The sequence below is a fragment of the Phalaenopsis equestris genome, unplaced genomic scaffold (genome assembly GCF_001263595.1).
Source record: "Phalaenopsis equestris unplaced genomic scaffold, ASM126359v1 Scaffold000140, whole genome shotgun sequence".
In the NCBI taxonomy this organism is placed as follows: Eukaryota; Viridiplantae; Streptophyta; class Magnoliopsida; order Asparagales; family Orchidaceae; genus Phalaenopsis; species Phalaenopsis equestris.
Window position 1 is genome coordinate 623,623 of NW_018164582.1, and position 15,816 is coordinate 639,438.

At 38.4% G+C, this 15,816-nt stretch overlaps 1 protein-coding gene across 1 annotated transcript in view; it reads left to right on the forward strand.

The window, feature by feature from the left end:
* The window catches only part of LOC110021709 (probable phosphoinositide phosphatase SAC9), a 106,677-nt gene that overhangs the window by 57,029 nt on the left and 33,832 nt on the right, over positions 1–15,816 (forward strand). Inside the window, exon 9 of the mRNA XM_020720306.1 lies at positions 13,153–13,620. Within this exon, the coding sequence (XP_020575965.1) occupies positions 13,153–13,620 (468 nt within the window). The remainder of the gene's footprint in view (positions 1–13,152; positions 13,621–15,816) is intronic.

Here is a 15,816-nt window from a genome sequence, read left to right on the forward strand (position 1 = left end):
TATATATATGGTCGAGGGCTCTGCTAGGGTTTCGCCTGATGACAATTTTCGGCGCTGAAACTATCAGATTCACTTTTTTCTCCCCGGCTAAGCTCGCAAATCGTCTCTTCCAACCCGACAATGTCGCTTTGTTTGCTTACCGAAGACGATGACGACGACGTTCGCACGTCGTCTCTTAATCGACGATGCATCTTCGTTCACGACCGACGAAGATGATCCTAAACGACGACGTGCTGCTCGCTTTCGTCTTCCTACTCGACTAGTTCGCACGTCGCAGACGGATGCGCCTTCCTGCCAGATTTCCTTCTCGCATCCTGTTCTTATCGCGGCCCGCCATCTCTCTTGATCGTGACATCTCGGGAGGGAGATGGCCTCTATGTTCCGTTCCTATGCAAATGCCCTTGCTGGCGACTCGTCCTCTCCTGCTAGTGCCTCTCCTCCAGATTCAGCGTTTGGTTTTGCTATCGGTAAGTCTTGCAATGTTCCAGAATCTTTTTACGAGGCTTTTGAAGGTGGAAGTGATCATAATTTTATCAGAAAGCTTGGAAAAAAAAATGAGAAGCCTGCACTTATTCTCACAGAGGCTAAAACCGGTATTCTCGCGTCCTCTTGGCGTTTTTCTCTAGTGGGGAAATTTCTTTATGGTCACCCAAAACTGAAGATCATTAGGAAGGAGTTTGATGCTATGAAACTATTGGATAGTTGGAACATTGGCCTACTTGACGGTAGACATGTACTTATTCAGCTATCTCATGATGCAGATTACACTCGCATTTTCTCTCGTAAAACTGTCAAGATTGACAATTGTTTTATGAAGATCCTGAAGTGGACAGTCGGCTTTGATCCAAAAGCGGAGTCCCCTATTATTCCCGTTTGGATAAAGTTTTCAGGGTTAAAATTACATCTTTTCAATATGAAAATTCTCTACTCTTTAACAACTGCTTACGGTAAGTCTCTCAAGATGGATAGTTTTACGCTTGCTGTCATTAGACTCTCTGTGGTTGTGTGTTAGTGGAGAGAGATATCACTCAACCAGCTCCGGATGAGGTTTAGATTGGTACATTGGTACTATTCATAACGGGTATTGGCAAAAGGTTGAAATGAAACTACATCCTCTCTATTGCTCTCATTGTAATATGTTTGGATACAGCTCTACTATTTGCTATCGACTGCATCCTCATCTAAAGCCAAATATCACAAAAGAACAACCACCTATTATCCCTGTCGAGAAGATACAACCTGATCCTCTTCCCAACATTGTTGTTCCTGAGGAAGAACAACTTACTACAGCTACAGATCTAGTTGTGCATAGTTGTGCATATACATTGAAGAAGACTCACTAACACGTCAAGACACACGAGAGTGCTCCTTTGATCCAATAACATATCAGTCGGTACAACATGTAGTTGCTTCTAATGTTCAACAATCTGCACAACTCTAGCACACATTAGACCAAGATCCGGTGAGCCAATCTTCGGATGAATGACAAGTCTATTCCAGGAGTAAGAAGAAGAATGGAGGTCGACTCCAGCTCGGAAACATATTGGATGATACATTGGTCACTACTGGAAATGGCAACCATCCACCAACTTATTAGCTTGCTCCTTTCCTAGAACCAGAGGCAGAGGCAAATCCAAATTGGGCGCTCTCTAGCCACCAGATACCTTGTATTTCAGCAGTTTTAGGCTTTTTTCTTTTTGTCTCTAATGTACTTTTCAGTAATTTCTAGTTTTAGAACCCCTTTTGGTTTTGTTGGCAGGGAGCCATGTTTTGGGCCCTCCAACACATTGTATCAGTATCTTACTTTTTAGTTAATATATTAGCCTTTTGGGCTTTCAAAAAAAAATTGTGTATATATTGTCGTCTCCCACGCTCGGCTCTACTAGGGTCTCGACCCATGTTGAACCCTAACAACCCTTAGTGCGCAAGATCTTTTCTCCGGCGTCGTCGTCGTCCTCTCCGGCGTCGTCGTCTCTCTCGCTTGTCGTCGTCTCTGTTCGAAGCCGGCTGCGGCCTCTCGTCGTCTCTCTGACAGAGTTCGTCGTTCTGTTCGACTACAGCTCATGGAAGACGGATGGGAAGTGGTCGCCTCGTTTCCTCCTTTCGTCTTCCTACTCGACTCAGCTCAACAGCTCTATTGCACCGAGTTTTGGTCTCTTCGGTTCCTGATCTGCCCTCTGACCGACTTGGCAGGCCTTCTAAGCTGTGATGGAGCTTCCTTCTTCTTCAGTTGAACCTGACAAAGCCTCCTTTGCCCACGTGGTGGGTAATCCTCAGGTGGAAACAACGGTTGTCTTCCCCTCAAGTTATAAGGAATATCGTGATGGTACATGTGACTGCCCATTTATTAAGAATGCAAGTAGGAAAAGTGAGAAAACAACACTATTTTTCTCGGAGTTAGAATTTCAACCCTGACTGACAAATTTAAGTTTGCTCTTATTGGAAAATTTCAGTGGGGGCACCCATCTAAGGGAAGCTATCAGGAAAAATTTTGATAATCTCAAATTAGCAGGAAAGTGGAAAGTGAGACTCATGGATGAGAGACATGTATTGATTCAATTAACCGTAGTTGAAGACTACACTCGGATTTTTTCCAAAAAATATCTTAACATTGCAGGCAAATCAATGAAGTTACTCAAGCAGTCTCCTAATTTTGTCCAATTTTGACTCTAATCATGAACCTCCTACTGTACTGATATGGTTCAGTCTACCGGGTCTCAAGTTGCACTTTTTTCATCATCAGGTTCTTTACTCTATTGGGGTCATACTAAGGGACCCTATGAAGCTACATCTACCGACTTTCAACCTAACCAGAGCTTCTGTAGCCAGAATACTTGTGGAAAGAGATATTACTTTACCTGATGTTACTGAAGTCTGGTTGGGCACAACTCATAATGAATATTGACAACAAATCATCATGGAGAATAGACCGCATGGAGAATAGACCGCAGACCGCCTTACTGTTCTCATTGCCACTTGATAAATGTCATAAGTTTAATCATAATTTGAAATCTAAAGATTAAGTGAATAAGGATTAAGTGAATAAGGATGGAATAAGGATGGATCTAATCCTACTACTCTGGACATATCTGTTTCATCTAGAGAGAAAGCTACCACATGATATGTTTTGGATATCGCTAAAGATCAGCCACCTATTATCTCTGCTGAGAAGGTGCAAACCGATCCTTTACCCAACATCGCAGTTCTTGATGAAGAAAATCATTCTACAGGTACAAATCCAAAAGTGTTTATACCACCACTGTTATTGAAGAAGACTCACTTGCATGTCAAGATACACGAGAGTGCTTCTTTGATTCAATCAAAGATCAGCTGGCACAACAAGGGGTACAACAAGCGGTTACTTCTAATGTTCCACATTCTACACATGTCCGACACACTTTAGGCCAATCCACTGATTAGGCGATTCAATCTTCGGATGAAGAATGACAGATCTATTCTAGGAGGAAGAAGGCTGGAGGCCGACTCAAGCTTGGAAACTTATTGGATTATACTTTAATCACTACTGGCAATGACACTCATCTTACCAATTTATTCTCTGGCTCCTTTCCTAGAACTAGAGGTAGAGACAAATGAAAATTGGGCCGCTTTCTAGCTACCTGATACTACGTTTTTTTTTTGCATTTTTTTTTTTTTAGGTCTCTTTTAGGTCTCTTGTATTTTTTTGTATTTTCTTGTATATATATTTGAAAGCCCATAAATGCTAATATATTAAATATAAAAAAAATACAGATACAATTTATGGGAGGGCCCAAGTATGACACCTTGTCCACACAAAAAACCACAAAATGTTTCAAAACTATAAAAAATAGAAAATACATCGGATACTAAAATAAAAAGCCTAACAGTGCTGAAATACATAGTATCAGGTGGTTAGAGAGCGACCAAATTTGGTCTTTCCTCTGCCTCTAGTTTTAGGGAAGGAGCAAACTAATAAGTTGGTAAGATGATTGTCATTGTCAGTACTAACCAATGTCTAACCAATGTATCATCCAATCATCCAATATGTGCCCGAGTTGGAGTTGGTCTTCATTCTTCTTCTTCTTCCTCCTAGAATAGACCTGTCATTCCTCATCCGAAGAATCAGTCTGATAGAGTAGAGCTGAAGCATAAGGAATACCAACCGTAGTACCCACAATAGGTTCTAGTATATGTGAAGTATGAGTTGTCTCTACATCGGATACTTCCTGGAGAAGTGGAGCTACGATGCTCTCCTGATTATCATTTTGAACACTATCATTTGTAGGTAATAGTCCATCAGTATTATTTTATATGGGGTTTGAAGGTGCCAACATCACATCACTCGCAGTTACTCGCAGTAATAGTAACGGCTGGAGCAATAGAATCAGACATCAAAATCTGTCATGTGGTAGCTTTCTCTCCAGGTGGGATAGATATATCCTTAGAACCATCCTTATTCACTTGAATTTTAGATTTTTAATTAGGGTGAAGCTTATGACATTTATCAAGAGTATTCCCAAACATCTTACAATGAGAACAATAAGAAGTTCTATGCTCCATGACGATTTATTGCCAATATTCATTATGTGTTGTGCCCAACCAGACTTCAGTAACATCATACAAAGTAATATCTCTTTCCACAAGTATTCTGGCCACAAAATGTCTGGTAATGTTGAAAGTGGGTAAATCTAGCTTCATAGGGTTCCCAAGAATGACACCAATAGAGTAGAGAACCTGATGATGAAAAAAGTGCAGCTTGAGACCAGGTAGACTAAACCATACCGGTACAGTAGGAGGTTCATGATTGAGGTCAAAATCAGGAGACCAGTCAAAATCAGGAGAAAATCAGGAGACCACTTGAGTAGTTTCAATTGTTTACCAGTGATGTTAAGATATTTTTTGGAGAAAATACGAGTGGTCTTCAGACACGGTTAACTGAATCAAAACATGTCTCACATCCATGAGCCCACTTTTCACTTTTCTGCTAATTTGAGGTCATCAAAACTTTTCCTGATAACTTCCATAGCTGGGTGTTCCCACTGAAATTTTCCAATGAGAGCAAATTTAAATTTGTCTGTCAGGGTTGAAATTTCTAACTCAGAGAAAAATAGTGATGCATTCTCACTCTTTTTGCTTGCATTCTTAATAAAGGGGCAGTCACCTGTATCATCATGATTCTCCTTATAAATTGAAGGGAAGACAACCGTCGTCTCCCCCTGAAGATTACCCACAACGTGGGCAAAAGAGGTTTTATCGGGCTCAACCGAAGGAGGAAGCTCCATCACAGCAAGTCACAGCAAGGGGAGAAGAGTTGCAAGTCGGACAGAAGAGGCGATGCTGCGCAGAAGAGAGGAAACACAGACGACTGCGCGAATCGCACAGAGGACGCTTATCTGCGGACGCCGCGTAAACTAGAGACGTCTCTGCAAGGCGATCCCGACGACATGCTGCAGCGATCCCGACAACGCCAGCACGGATGCACTCCCGCAGAAGAGGCTGAGGCCCTTCCTCCTTGGGCGCGAAAGAGAGGACGATCGCGATGGATTAACGCAAAGTTTTTCGTAGCCGTCGTCGAGCACGAGAGAGGGTGGATTGAAGTGCGAATCAATGCTAGGGTTTCGCCATCGACGAAACCCTAGCAGAGCGAAACCCAGGGAGACGACATCTTGCTTGTGTTTTATATATATATATATATATATATATATAATAGAAAATACAAATAAGGAAACGTCGTTATTGGAGTATATTCTGAGATAAGAAAATAAATTCCTTCTTAAAACATATTTCCTACAAAGACAGAATTCCTAACTCCCCCTCATACTCGGTCATAGATGTTATAAAGATCCAGCTTGGTATTCAACTAAGTGAAGTTGCTTGGAGGTAAGGATTTAGTGGAGACATCAATGACTTGAATTTTAGTTAGAATGTAGAATAAGTGTATAATGTCACCATTGACTTTTTCAAAGAAAATGTCTATCAATTTCAATGTGTTTGATTTTGTCATTATGCACGGGCTCTTTGCAATACTAATGACAGCTTGGCTGTCTTAGAAAATTTTTATGGAGTTGATCGTTGAGCATCCCAACTCATTTAGTAAAATCCACATTCCTTCACAAATTCCCAAAGCAAATGCCTGATACTCATATTTTGCACTACTAGAGGCTACTGCTTTCTTATTGCTCCTCCATATGATAAGATTTTCCCATACACAAAAACAATACTCAGATGTGGATCTTTTGTCCGTGAGTTCTTCTGCTCATCTAGCATCAATGTAAAATTTTACCTCCCATTCATCTGATTATTTAAACAATAATCCACTGTCAGGGATCTTCTTAAGAAATATCAATCTTCTGTAAACCCTTTCTAAATGATATTCATTTAGACTATTCATATGTTTATTCACAATGCTGATAGAATAAGTGATATCAGGTTTTTTGTGTGAGAGGTACGTAAGTTTTCCCACCAGTCTTTAATATCTACTTTCTTTTCTCCCTTTGAATGTAATATTTTGTTGAAATACATAGGAGTCTCAACAGGTTTATACCTCGTCATTCATCTCTCTTTTAATAGATCTAGTATGTACTCTCTTTAGAGTATTACAATTCTTTTCTTGGATCTGGCCACTTCCATGCTTAGAAAGTATCTCAAAGCTCAAAGATCCTTCATTTCAAATTTAATGACATGATTCTCCTTAATTTTGTCAATCTTTTTTTATCGTTACCTGTCAAGATTATATCTGCATAAACAATGAGTATAGACTGACAAGATTAAGGATAGTGTATGCTTTATAAATAGTGTATGATCAGCTTGACATTAGATATGCCATTAGATTTTATAGTTTTGACAAATTTGTCAAGTCAAGACCATGTAGATTGTTTGAGGCCATAAAATAATATTCTTAGTTTACAAACTAAATGTTTATTTGAGCCATTTTTCAGCCCTGGTGGGATCTCTATATACACTTCTTCCTCAAGGTCTTCATTCAAGAAAACATTCTTGATATCAAGCCGATGCAGTTGTCACTCTTTCTTCACTGCTAAGGACAGAAGAACTCCAACAATGTTTAGTTTGTCTACTGGTGCAAATGTTTTTTGATAGTTTATTCCATAAGATTGAGTAAAACATTTTGCCTCCAATCTTGTCTTGAATCTCTCAATATTACCATTTGTTTTTTACTTGACATTGAACATCCATTTGCACCCGACGGATCTTTTAACTGGAGCACGCTTTGTAAAGTTCCATGTGTCATTTAAATCAAGCGCTTGCATCCCCTCTTAAACTGCATTTTTTCATTATGGACTTTGAAGCGCTTCATGAATATACTTTGGTTACTATACACTATCAATATTAGATACAAAGTTTTATATGGTGATGATAAATTCTCGTAGGCAACATTCTTCTAGATAGGATAATTTGTGCAATCTTCCTTATCTTCTCCACTGAATTCCACCTCCCCCTGCCTTGAAATTTTAGAGATGTGTAAATTCAGGTTTGATTGTGAACAGTCCTGTGGTTGTATAGTCTTTATATTGCTCGGTGGATTTTTTTAACCTAATGTGCACACATATCGTTGTGCATTTCGTGGTTGTCAATCTCAGGTTGGATATCTTTCAGTAGTGGAAATTGGGAGACAGGATGGTTAGAGAGAAGTATAATAGGTTGTGTTGATTCTATTTCAGTGTGGGTATCTAGAGTAGTGTCTCAAATCTAATATGCACTCAGACTCTCCCCTTGAATTTCAAAGTTTGGGTATTAAGATTGTTTTTCAAAAAAATGTAGCATCCGTGGAGTTATAGTATTTTTTAGTAGTGGGAGAATAACATTTGTATCTTTTTTGTTAAAAGCATAACCTAGGAATATACATTTAATGAATTTTGAGTTAAGTTTTGTGCAGTTTGGTTGGTGAATGCGAACAAGAGGCAACCAAATTTTTTTTACAGGAAGATTGGAAGAGAAGACTAATATGAAATATTTTCATGAAAAAATGGGAAGGGTCTTTGAATCTAAGGACCCTGCCTGGCATTCTGTTAAATAGGTGGGTGGTTGAGAACGCTGCATCTCCACAGAAAACCTTTGAGATATTGTGAGAAAGCATTATAGACTTAAATACCTTGAGGAGATGTAAATTCTTCCTCTCAACGATTCCCTGTTATTATGGAGTCTCAACGTAGGAACTCATATGGATGATATCATTCTTTCTAATGTAGGGTCTAAGGATCGAATTGAGTATTTCTTTGCATTATCAGTTTTGAAAATCTGAATTTTGCATTTGAACTGAGTGTAAATCATGTCATGAAAATTATTCAATTGATTCTAGTGTGATCATCAATGAAGGAGACAAACCATCTGACGTTATTATAGTTCTTAATTTTGATAGTCCCCAAATAGTACTGTGGATGATAAAGAAAGGATGTGAGGGTTTGTATCGAGACAGAAGATATACACGACGAGTATGCTTAGCTAAAAAAAAATTACTTGTTTCATACTGATAAAACTCTGTTTTTTATTAATAAATGCATGGGGGTACAACTTTATAACATAATGAAAATTGGAATGACCAGACAAAAATGTCATAATAGAACTTGAATTTCAACATGCTCAGCCACAATGGATTCAGGAACATGAGAAGAGGATGATGGGGAAGATACTTGTGTGTTAAGAGAATAGCTCTTCTTGAGCAAGTGTAGACCTTGATGCAATTCAACACTGTCAATCACATTCCTCGAATTCACCACATGAAATTCATAAGAGTTGGAGTAGTAACATAATTCAAGTCACGAGTAAGCTTGTTAATTGAAAGTTAAGTTGCAATATAGTTGGGGAAGATCTGACACAAAATAAAGATCAATATTTTTAGAGACTTTCACTTCTCATTTCCCAACAATCCTAACGTGAGATCCATTTGTATGTCTAATAAATTTGGTGGTTGTGATCTCTCGATAGTTTATGAGAGCATGAATTTCTCCAATTATGTGATACTTGAATCTATTGTCCAAGGTTGAGATCTTCCAGTGTTAGGAAGATAAGAGGACAATATGATACCTTGGTGTGTCATCAAGCTAGTAGGTTTCTTAGTAGTGTTAGTTACATCTCCATGTGCTCCTTGGTGAAGGTACTAGAGTCAACCAACTCTTTTGAAGAGGCACCAGCATAGGCCTTGTTGTCTTGGTCTTTCCTCTCTTGTCCTTGGTTTTATTCTACAGGCTTTTCAAGTAGTTTCCAACACTTATCCTTAGTGTGACCAAGTTTCTAACAGTTTTCACACTACGAACAATTCTTCTTTTTTTTTGAATCATGGGAGGAGTGTATGTGTTCAAAGTTGAGCTTTTAGTGCTAGATGAACCCACACTTCCTATCAAAACTTCTTCCTTCTTTCTTCTCTTCTAACTTCATCAAAGGCTTCCCTAGTGGTAGGGAGAGGCTTCATCCCTATGATTCTCCTTCTGACCTCATCTAAGTTCACCCAATAAGAACTTGATTATTCTCTTCTTCTCCACTATTTTCTTAATATATCATAGCACCTTGTGGACACTTCCATACATGTGTATCATACATATATTTCTATGCCCAATATCTTGATATTTTGTTGTGGTATTGAGTGACACTCAACTTTTCTTGTCAGAGCTCATGCAGTTTTGTCTCAATGTCAACAATTCTGCAGTATTTTTGGTACTAGAATAGATCTCACTAGCTGCGTCTTAAATGTTCTGTGTTGTTCTGTAAAGCAACAAAAAATTTTCAACTTTTGTGATCATAAATTTGATCAATCAAGACATCATATGATATTGGATCTTCCATGAGCAATGGTCAGGATCCATGAGCTCAAGAATATCTTGCGCTCTAATAAAATGTTCATCTTTTCTTTTTTCACAAATGTACATAAACACTGATTGAGACATTGAAGGAATTTATGGCATTGAGTTTATGTTCTGTGATAAAGGTAGAGAGTTCAGGGGTTGTTTGGACAGAATTTCTTGTCTCTAATTAAGAATTAACCTTTAGAGTAGAACCCGACGTCCTCTTTTCGTACTTGGTGATAAACCCTATGCATGTTTTAGGGCTGGATAAGGTTGCTTCTTATTGCAAGAATAGAGGAGCTCTGAGTCTTGCATAATTTCACGGTCAAAGGCTGAAAGGCAACTTGCGGAGGGCTTGCAGGCCGACTGAAGGGATTCCAGCGGTTGCAGGGAGGATTCTGGCTGCTTGGCAGCTGTTGGAGGGGTTCCAACAACTGAAGAAGAGTTTGGGTAGGTAAATTTTTTATTCCAAAATCCAACGACGTCGAGCTAAGCAAATGATGCTAGCGAAGACAACATTGCAGAACGAAGCACACGACACTCGGGATGAAGGCTAAGCAGATCACAACAAAATGTAACAGGAGATACGATGCGTGGGGCGTCCTAATCCCATTGCAGGAAGCAGATAGGGTCAACGAGTGGTCCAGACGCACGTAATCGATGTAGAAAAAGTGGACGAAGATACAATGCCCTAATCCCACGCAAGTAGCATACGAAGCTAGCAAATTTTCCAGACACACGATTCGAACGACACAAATAAATGAATGAGCGATTCAAATGAGCCAAACAGACATACAAATGCGTGATTCAGGCCACACAGACGATGCAGACGAATGTTTCCATCGACAAAGATGATTCTCTGATACCATGAAGAAGTTAGAAAAATAATTCTATTATCTTATTCCAAACATTACACCATACACACACACACACACACACACACATATATATATGAAGACAATAAAAAATAACATAGGAATCCCGTTAAATTGGGAAAAAAATATAAAATAAAAATACAAATAAATGAAATGCTATTATTGGAACATATTCTGAGAGAAGAAAATAAATTACTTACTAAGGCAGATTTTCACAAATATATTTAAAAAGTGTGTGTGTGTGTGTAAGGTTGGTCGAATGAGATTCGTGGCTGAGTGAATCGTGCTCTTGCGAAAGCTTACACTTTTGTCTTATTGGGGGAGTCGAAGTAAAGAGGAGAGAAAATTTGCATGCTGATTGGGGAGTTTTGTTGTTTTTTTAAAGCAAAATACATTGAGCAAAAAAATATATACATAACAATTGAAAAAGATTTTGAAGATACCAATAAGACTAAATTAAAGGATGATAAACTTCATATATATGATAACTCTTTTGAAGATGTTGAAATTGAGAATGAGAACACTATGGATCTTGATCCTCATGAAGTATTTAATTTCTAAATAAGTGTTAATGCTACGCCTTCCTAATACAGAATGTCCTAGTTTTTTATTTTACCATTTTAATTTTTGAGATTCATAACAAAAATCATATTTCAACACTTTGATGCAAGAGGAAAATTAAGTTTCAACATAGGCTACAAATTCTTGAAAACAGTCAATTCTTCAAATTTATAGTGAGGAAAATAAACCCGAGTATACTTTTTTTTATTGTAATATGAATGTCGAAAGACATTATAATTTACATAGATATAAAAGTAATACCGCACATAACCATAATTCTAGTTAAAATGGCTCTTAACATGCATATTGTGTGATGAAAAATACATTAAAAATATAAATGAGGAAGAAATTGATCTTAATTACCCAACAAATCAGAGTTTATTAAATGAGAAGTTAATTAAATGCTTGTACCCTAGGTCAGTTTTTTTTATGATAGTACAAAGCAACGAGACAATCTTAGGATTAGAAGGGTGTAGGAGGCTCACTCATGAGTATCTTGCACGCCACTTAATCATGCATAATACAACCATCATGGGAAAATCAAATTCATAATTATTATTAATATATTTTCTTACTAAAATATGATTGGTAATTAACTTAGGATATAAATGACATCTTAAATGCTTTCTAATAGCATGTATATTTAATTGATCTGGCAATTTGAATAGAGGATAAACTATCATATGGTTGAGTATTCTGGAGAAGTTGCAAGAAATTTATTATATGTCCAGATACACTAGAATCCACAAGCCGTGATGAAGAACAGAATATTTGTACCTTGCAGATTTATAGGTGAGAGGGCATTAATTATCATCTATTGAATCATTTGAGGGGTAATAGTGGATTCAATCACTACTGCCAAAACAACATTCAAATTAACGACCATTTGTTTAATATTTCAGGATTAATACAATATTATTTAGTGATGCGTTTAGGATTCTTACAAAATTTCAATTTCTTTTCTAATTTGACAATAATATGTATGTAGCCTTTGCAATTGAAGCATTGTAGTCGTTACATATCTGTCTCTTTGCCTTTCTTTTGGGTCTTTATTGTGAGCAGTAGTTTCACCTGAGATTTATGCCTTTTCCATTTTCTTAGGCTTCTCGTGCATAGAGAGGGTACTCAGAGCCTACATTTTTTATACCTGAAAGTTTGTTTCTCTTGTAGAATGTTGCCTGTAAAGTAATTCTTTAAAGCACACATCCAAAAAATGAGAAATACCACTATTTATAAAATTGGAAAGAGTAGCCCCAAATTTAGGATGAAGTTATATCAAAAACTAATTTCTTTCTTTGTTTATGAGCCTATTAAACGATAGAAAGAGCCTTAATTATACCGTACGAATACAAGAATTTGACACCTATCAAACTTATTGCATCCATTGGAATTTCATGTTGAAAGCATGCCTTCACCTTGTGGATGATGATACCAGAATTCAATTTAGAAATTTTGTTATCATTTTCGAGAATGAGGATGTCTCTATTTCTTCCTTCATAGTTCCAGGAACTTTAGTGTTATTGTTTTAGAAATTGTAAAGCTTTTACTATGCCTAAAAAAAATTCAAATAAAATGACTTGCAGCACTAATTTTTGTTGCAATACTTATTCACATGTTTTCCTTTTTTAATTATATTAACCTCCATATTATTCTCATTAAGAAAATAATCATCTATTAAAGATTTTCTGTGATTTTAACATTGTATGCTGTCAAAATATCCCTTCAGTTTGGTTTATAACCTTTGGCCTTTTTCCATAAAAAAAAGCTGTCTATTTGTTTTTGCCTTTGTTTTTTTCTCCTCTTTTTTCCTTTTATATGGTAGCTTTCTTCTATGTATTTTTACAGCAAGTTTTTCGTACATCAAATAAATTGTTTATTCCCGCAGGACATCTATTTCTTTGATTAAATGATTTTTCCCTTAAGCATCAATCATTTTGCAGATTGAAGTCCTTGGTGTTTCTCTTCCATGGAGGGACATATTTAGTAAGAGTGGACTTGGTGCTAAATTTATCAAGTTTTCAGGACCAAAAGAACACGACTCTTTCGTAACTAGTCAACACGAATCCTTTTCAAATCCATTTTATAATTCACTGCCAAAAAATAATACTGCTATATCTTTGGCAAATGGAGGCTTATCAAAATTATCTCTACCAAATATTGCCAACCATGCAGTAGACCTTCTCACAGGTGATCCAATACTATCGCATTCGATATCTCTACCAGAGTTTTCTAATACAACAGAACAAACAAACACACAGAGTGGAAATCTTCTTGATTTCTTCCACGGTTCCACTCCTGATCAATATTCTTCTGCTGATACTCCTACTGAATCGCAAGACAGATTTAACAATAACCGCAGAGACACAACAAGCTATATTAATATCTTCAATTCCTTTGCTTCCATTAAGGTATTTGCCACCTTTCTCACATGTTCTTCTAAACGATTTATTTTTTTATTTTGAATTATTGATCTAATTTTTAAACAAAAATTATGAAAATTGCATCCCAATGCATGGTTAACACTAATGCTGAGTGTGGGGAGATTGGATAACAGCAGCCTATTGTTGTATCAAGGAGATCTATTAATGAGAGATTGTTTATATTATTTGAGCTTATGACTATTAGGTCATAATCGAGCTAAACCTAACCTATATATGTCACGTGTGGCCATTTCGGTTGAGAGCTCTGCTAGGACTTCCGATGGTGATTTCGGTCGCAATTGATTCTACCGCTCGAAGGAGAGGACCTCACATTGTCGACTCTCGCTCCGTCGTCTCGCGTCGGCGTCAGTGCGTCTCTCATGCTTTCTGCGTCCCGAATTCGACGCTGCTGTCTCTCGTCGCAGTTGCTGCGACTGCGCCCGATAGCTTCGCCCGACACTGCTATCTTCTGCTGCGACTGTGTCCCGCCTCTCGTCGCAGTTTCGTCTCTCGCCCGACAGTTAGGTTTTCGATGCTGCTTTCTTCTATTGCGCCCGACAGCTCCTATCTGTCGACTCTTTTTGTCAGCTATCGTTGTAGCTTAACGTCGACAGCTCTCCTTGCTCTGATGACGCTTCTTCTTTGGTTGAGCTGGAAAAAGCCTCCTTTGCCCACGTGGTGGGTAACCCTCAGGTGGAGTTCGCAGTGGTATTCCCCTCAAGCTATAAAAAATGTCGATATCGTACAAATGATTGCCTTTTTGTTAAGAATGGAAGTAGGAAAGGTGGAAAAGTAGCATTCTTTTTCTCTGAATTAGAAATTTCTACCTTGATGGAAAAATTCAACTTTGCTTTATTGGAAAATTTCAGTGGGGACACTCTCCTATGGATGTTATCAGAAAAAGTGTTGATGATCTTAAACTAGTAGGCAACTGGAAAGTGAGACTCGTGGATGAGAGACGTGTGTTGATTCAACTAACAGTGGCTGAAGATTGTACTAGAATTTTCTCCAAGAAATATCTTAATATCGCAGGCAAATCAATGAAGTTACTCAAGGTTCTCCTGATTTCAACCTAAATCATGAAACTCCCACTGTACCGGTATGGTTTAGTTTACTTGGTCTCAAGATACAGTGGTCTCAAGCTACATTTTTTTCACCATCAGGTTCTCTATTCTATTGGGGTCATCCTTGGGGACCCTTTGAAGCTAGATCTGCCTACTTTCAACCTAAGCAGACCCTCAGTGGCCAAAATACTTGTGGAAAGGGATATTACTTTACCTGATGTTGCTGAAGTCTAGCTTGACACAACCCATAATGGTTATTGGTAACAAATCGTCATGGAGCACAGACCCTCATATTGTGCCCACTGTAAGATGTTTGGTCATGTCCTTGATAAATGTCATAAGTTTCATCCAAATTTGAAATCTAAGGTTCAAGTGAATAAGGATAAGTCTAACCCTATTGCTCTGGACATTTTAGTTACGTCTGGGGATGATGCTACCAGATAGGAAATGTCTGTTGCCCCTGAGGACCCCCCTATGACACTGTTGTTACTGTTATTGCGAGTGATGTGATGTTGACACCTTCAAACCCTATAGAAAACAATATTGATGGAATATTACTTACAAATGATAGTGTTCAGACTGATAATCAGGAGTGCATCGTAGTTTCACTTCTTCAGGAAGTATCCGGTGTAGAGGCAACTTGAGAGCTCAAACATGACACCTGTGGGAGAGGACTATCCCACAGGTAATGGGCTCAAATATATATATTATAATAGGAATGAAGTCGGCAGTGGGCTCTGCTAGGGTTTCGCCGGACGGCCATTCCCGACGTTGAATGTCTCAGCTTCACTCCTTTTTCGTCGTCTCCCATCCGTCATCTCCCACGACGAAGATATCACGTATGCCCGCGGGTCCTTTTTCTCAGTCGACAATGATCGCTCATAGGCTTCGACTTCTGTCGGCTCGCTCGAAGAGGAAGAAGACGGTCTTCCTGTTCACACGTCGTCGACGGTTTCCTCTCACAGTTTGACTCGCTCGGGTCTGCTCGCGTCCTCGTAGATTGACGCGATTGTCTGCACGCACCCGACAAACGGCTCACACCCGACTCTCCAAGCGCGTCGCCTTACTGATTTACACTGTTGTCTGCTCCTTTCTGTGGCTCGCCTCGCCCCCCTGGAGA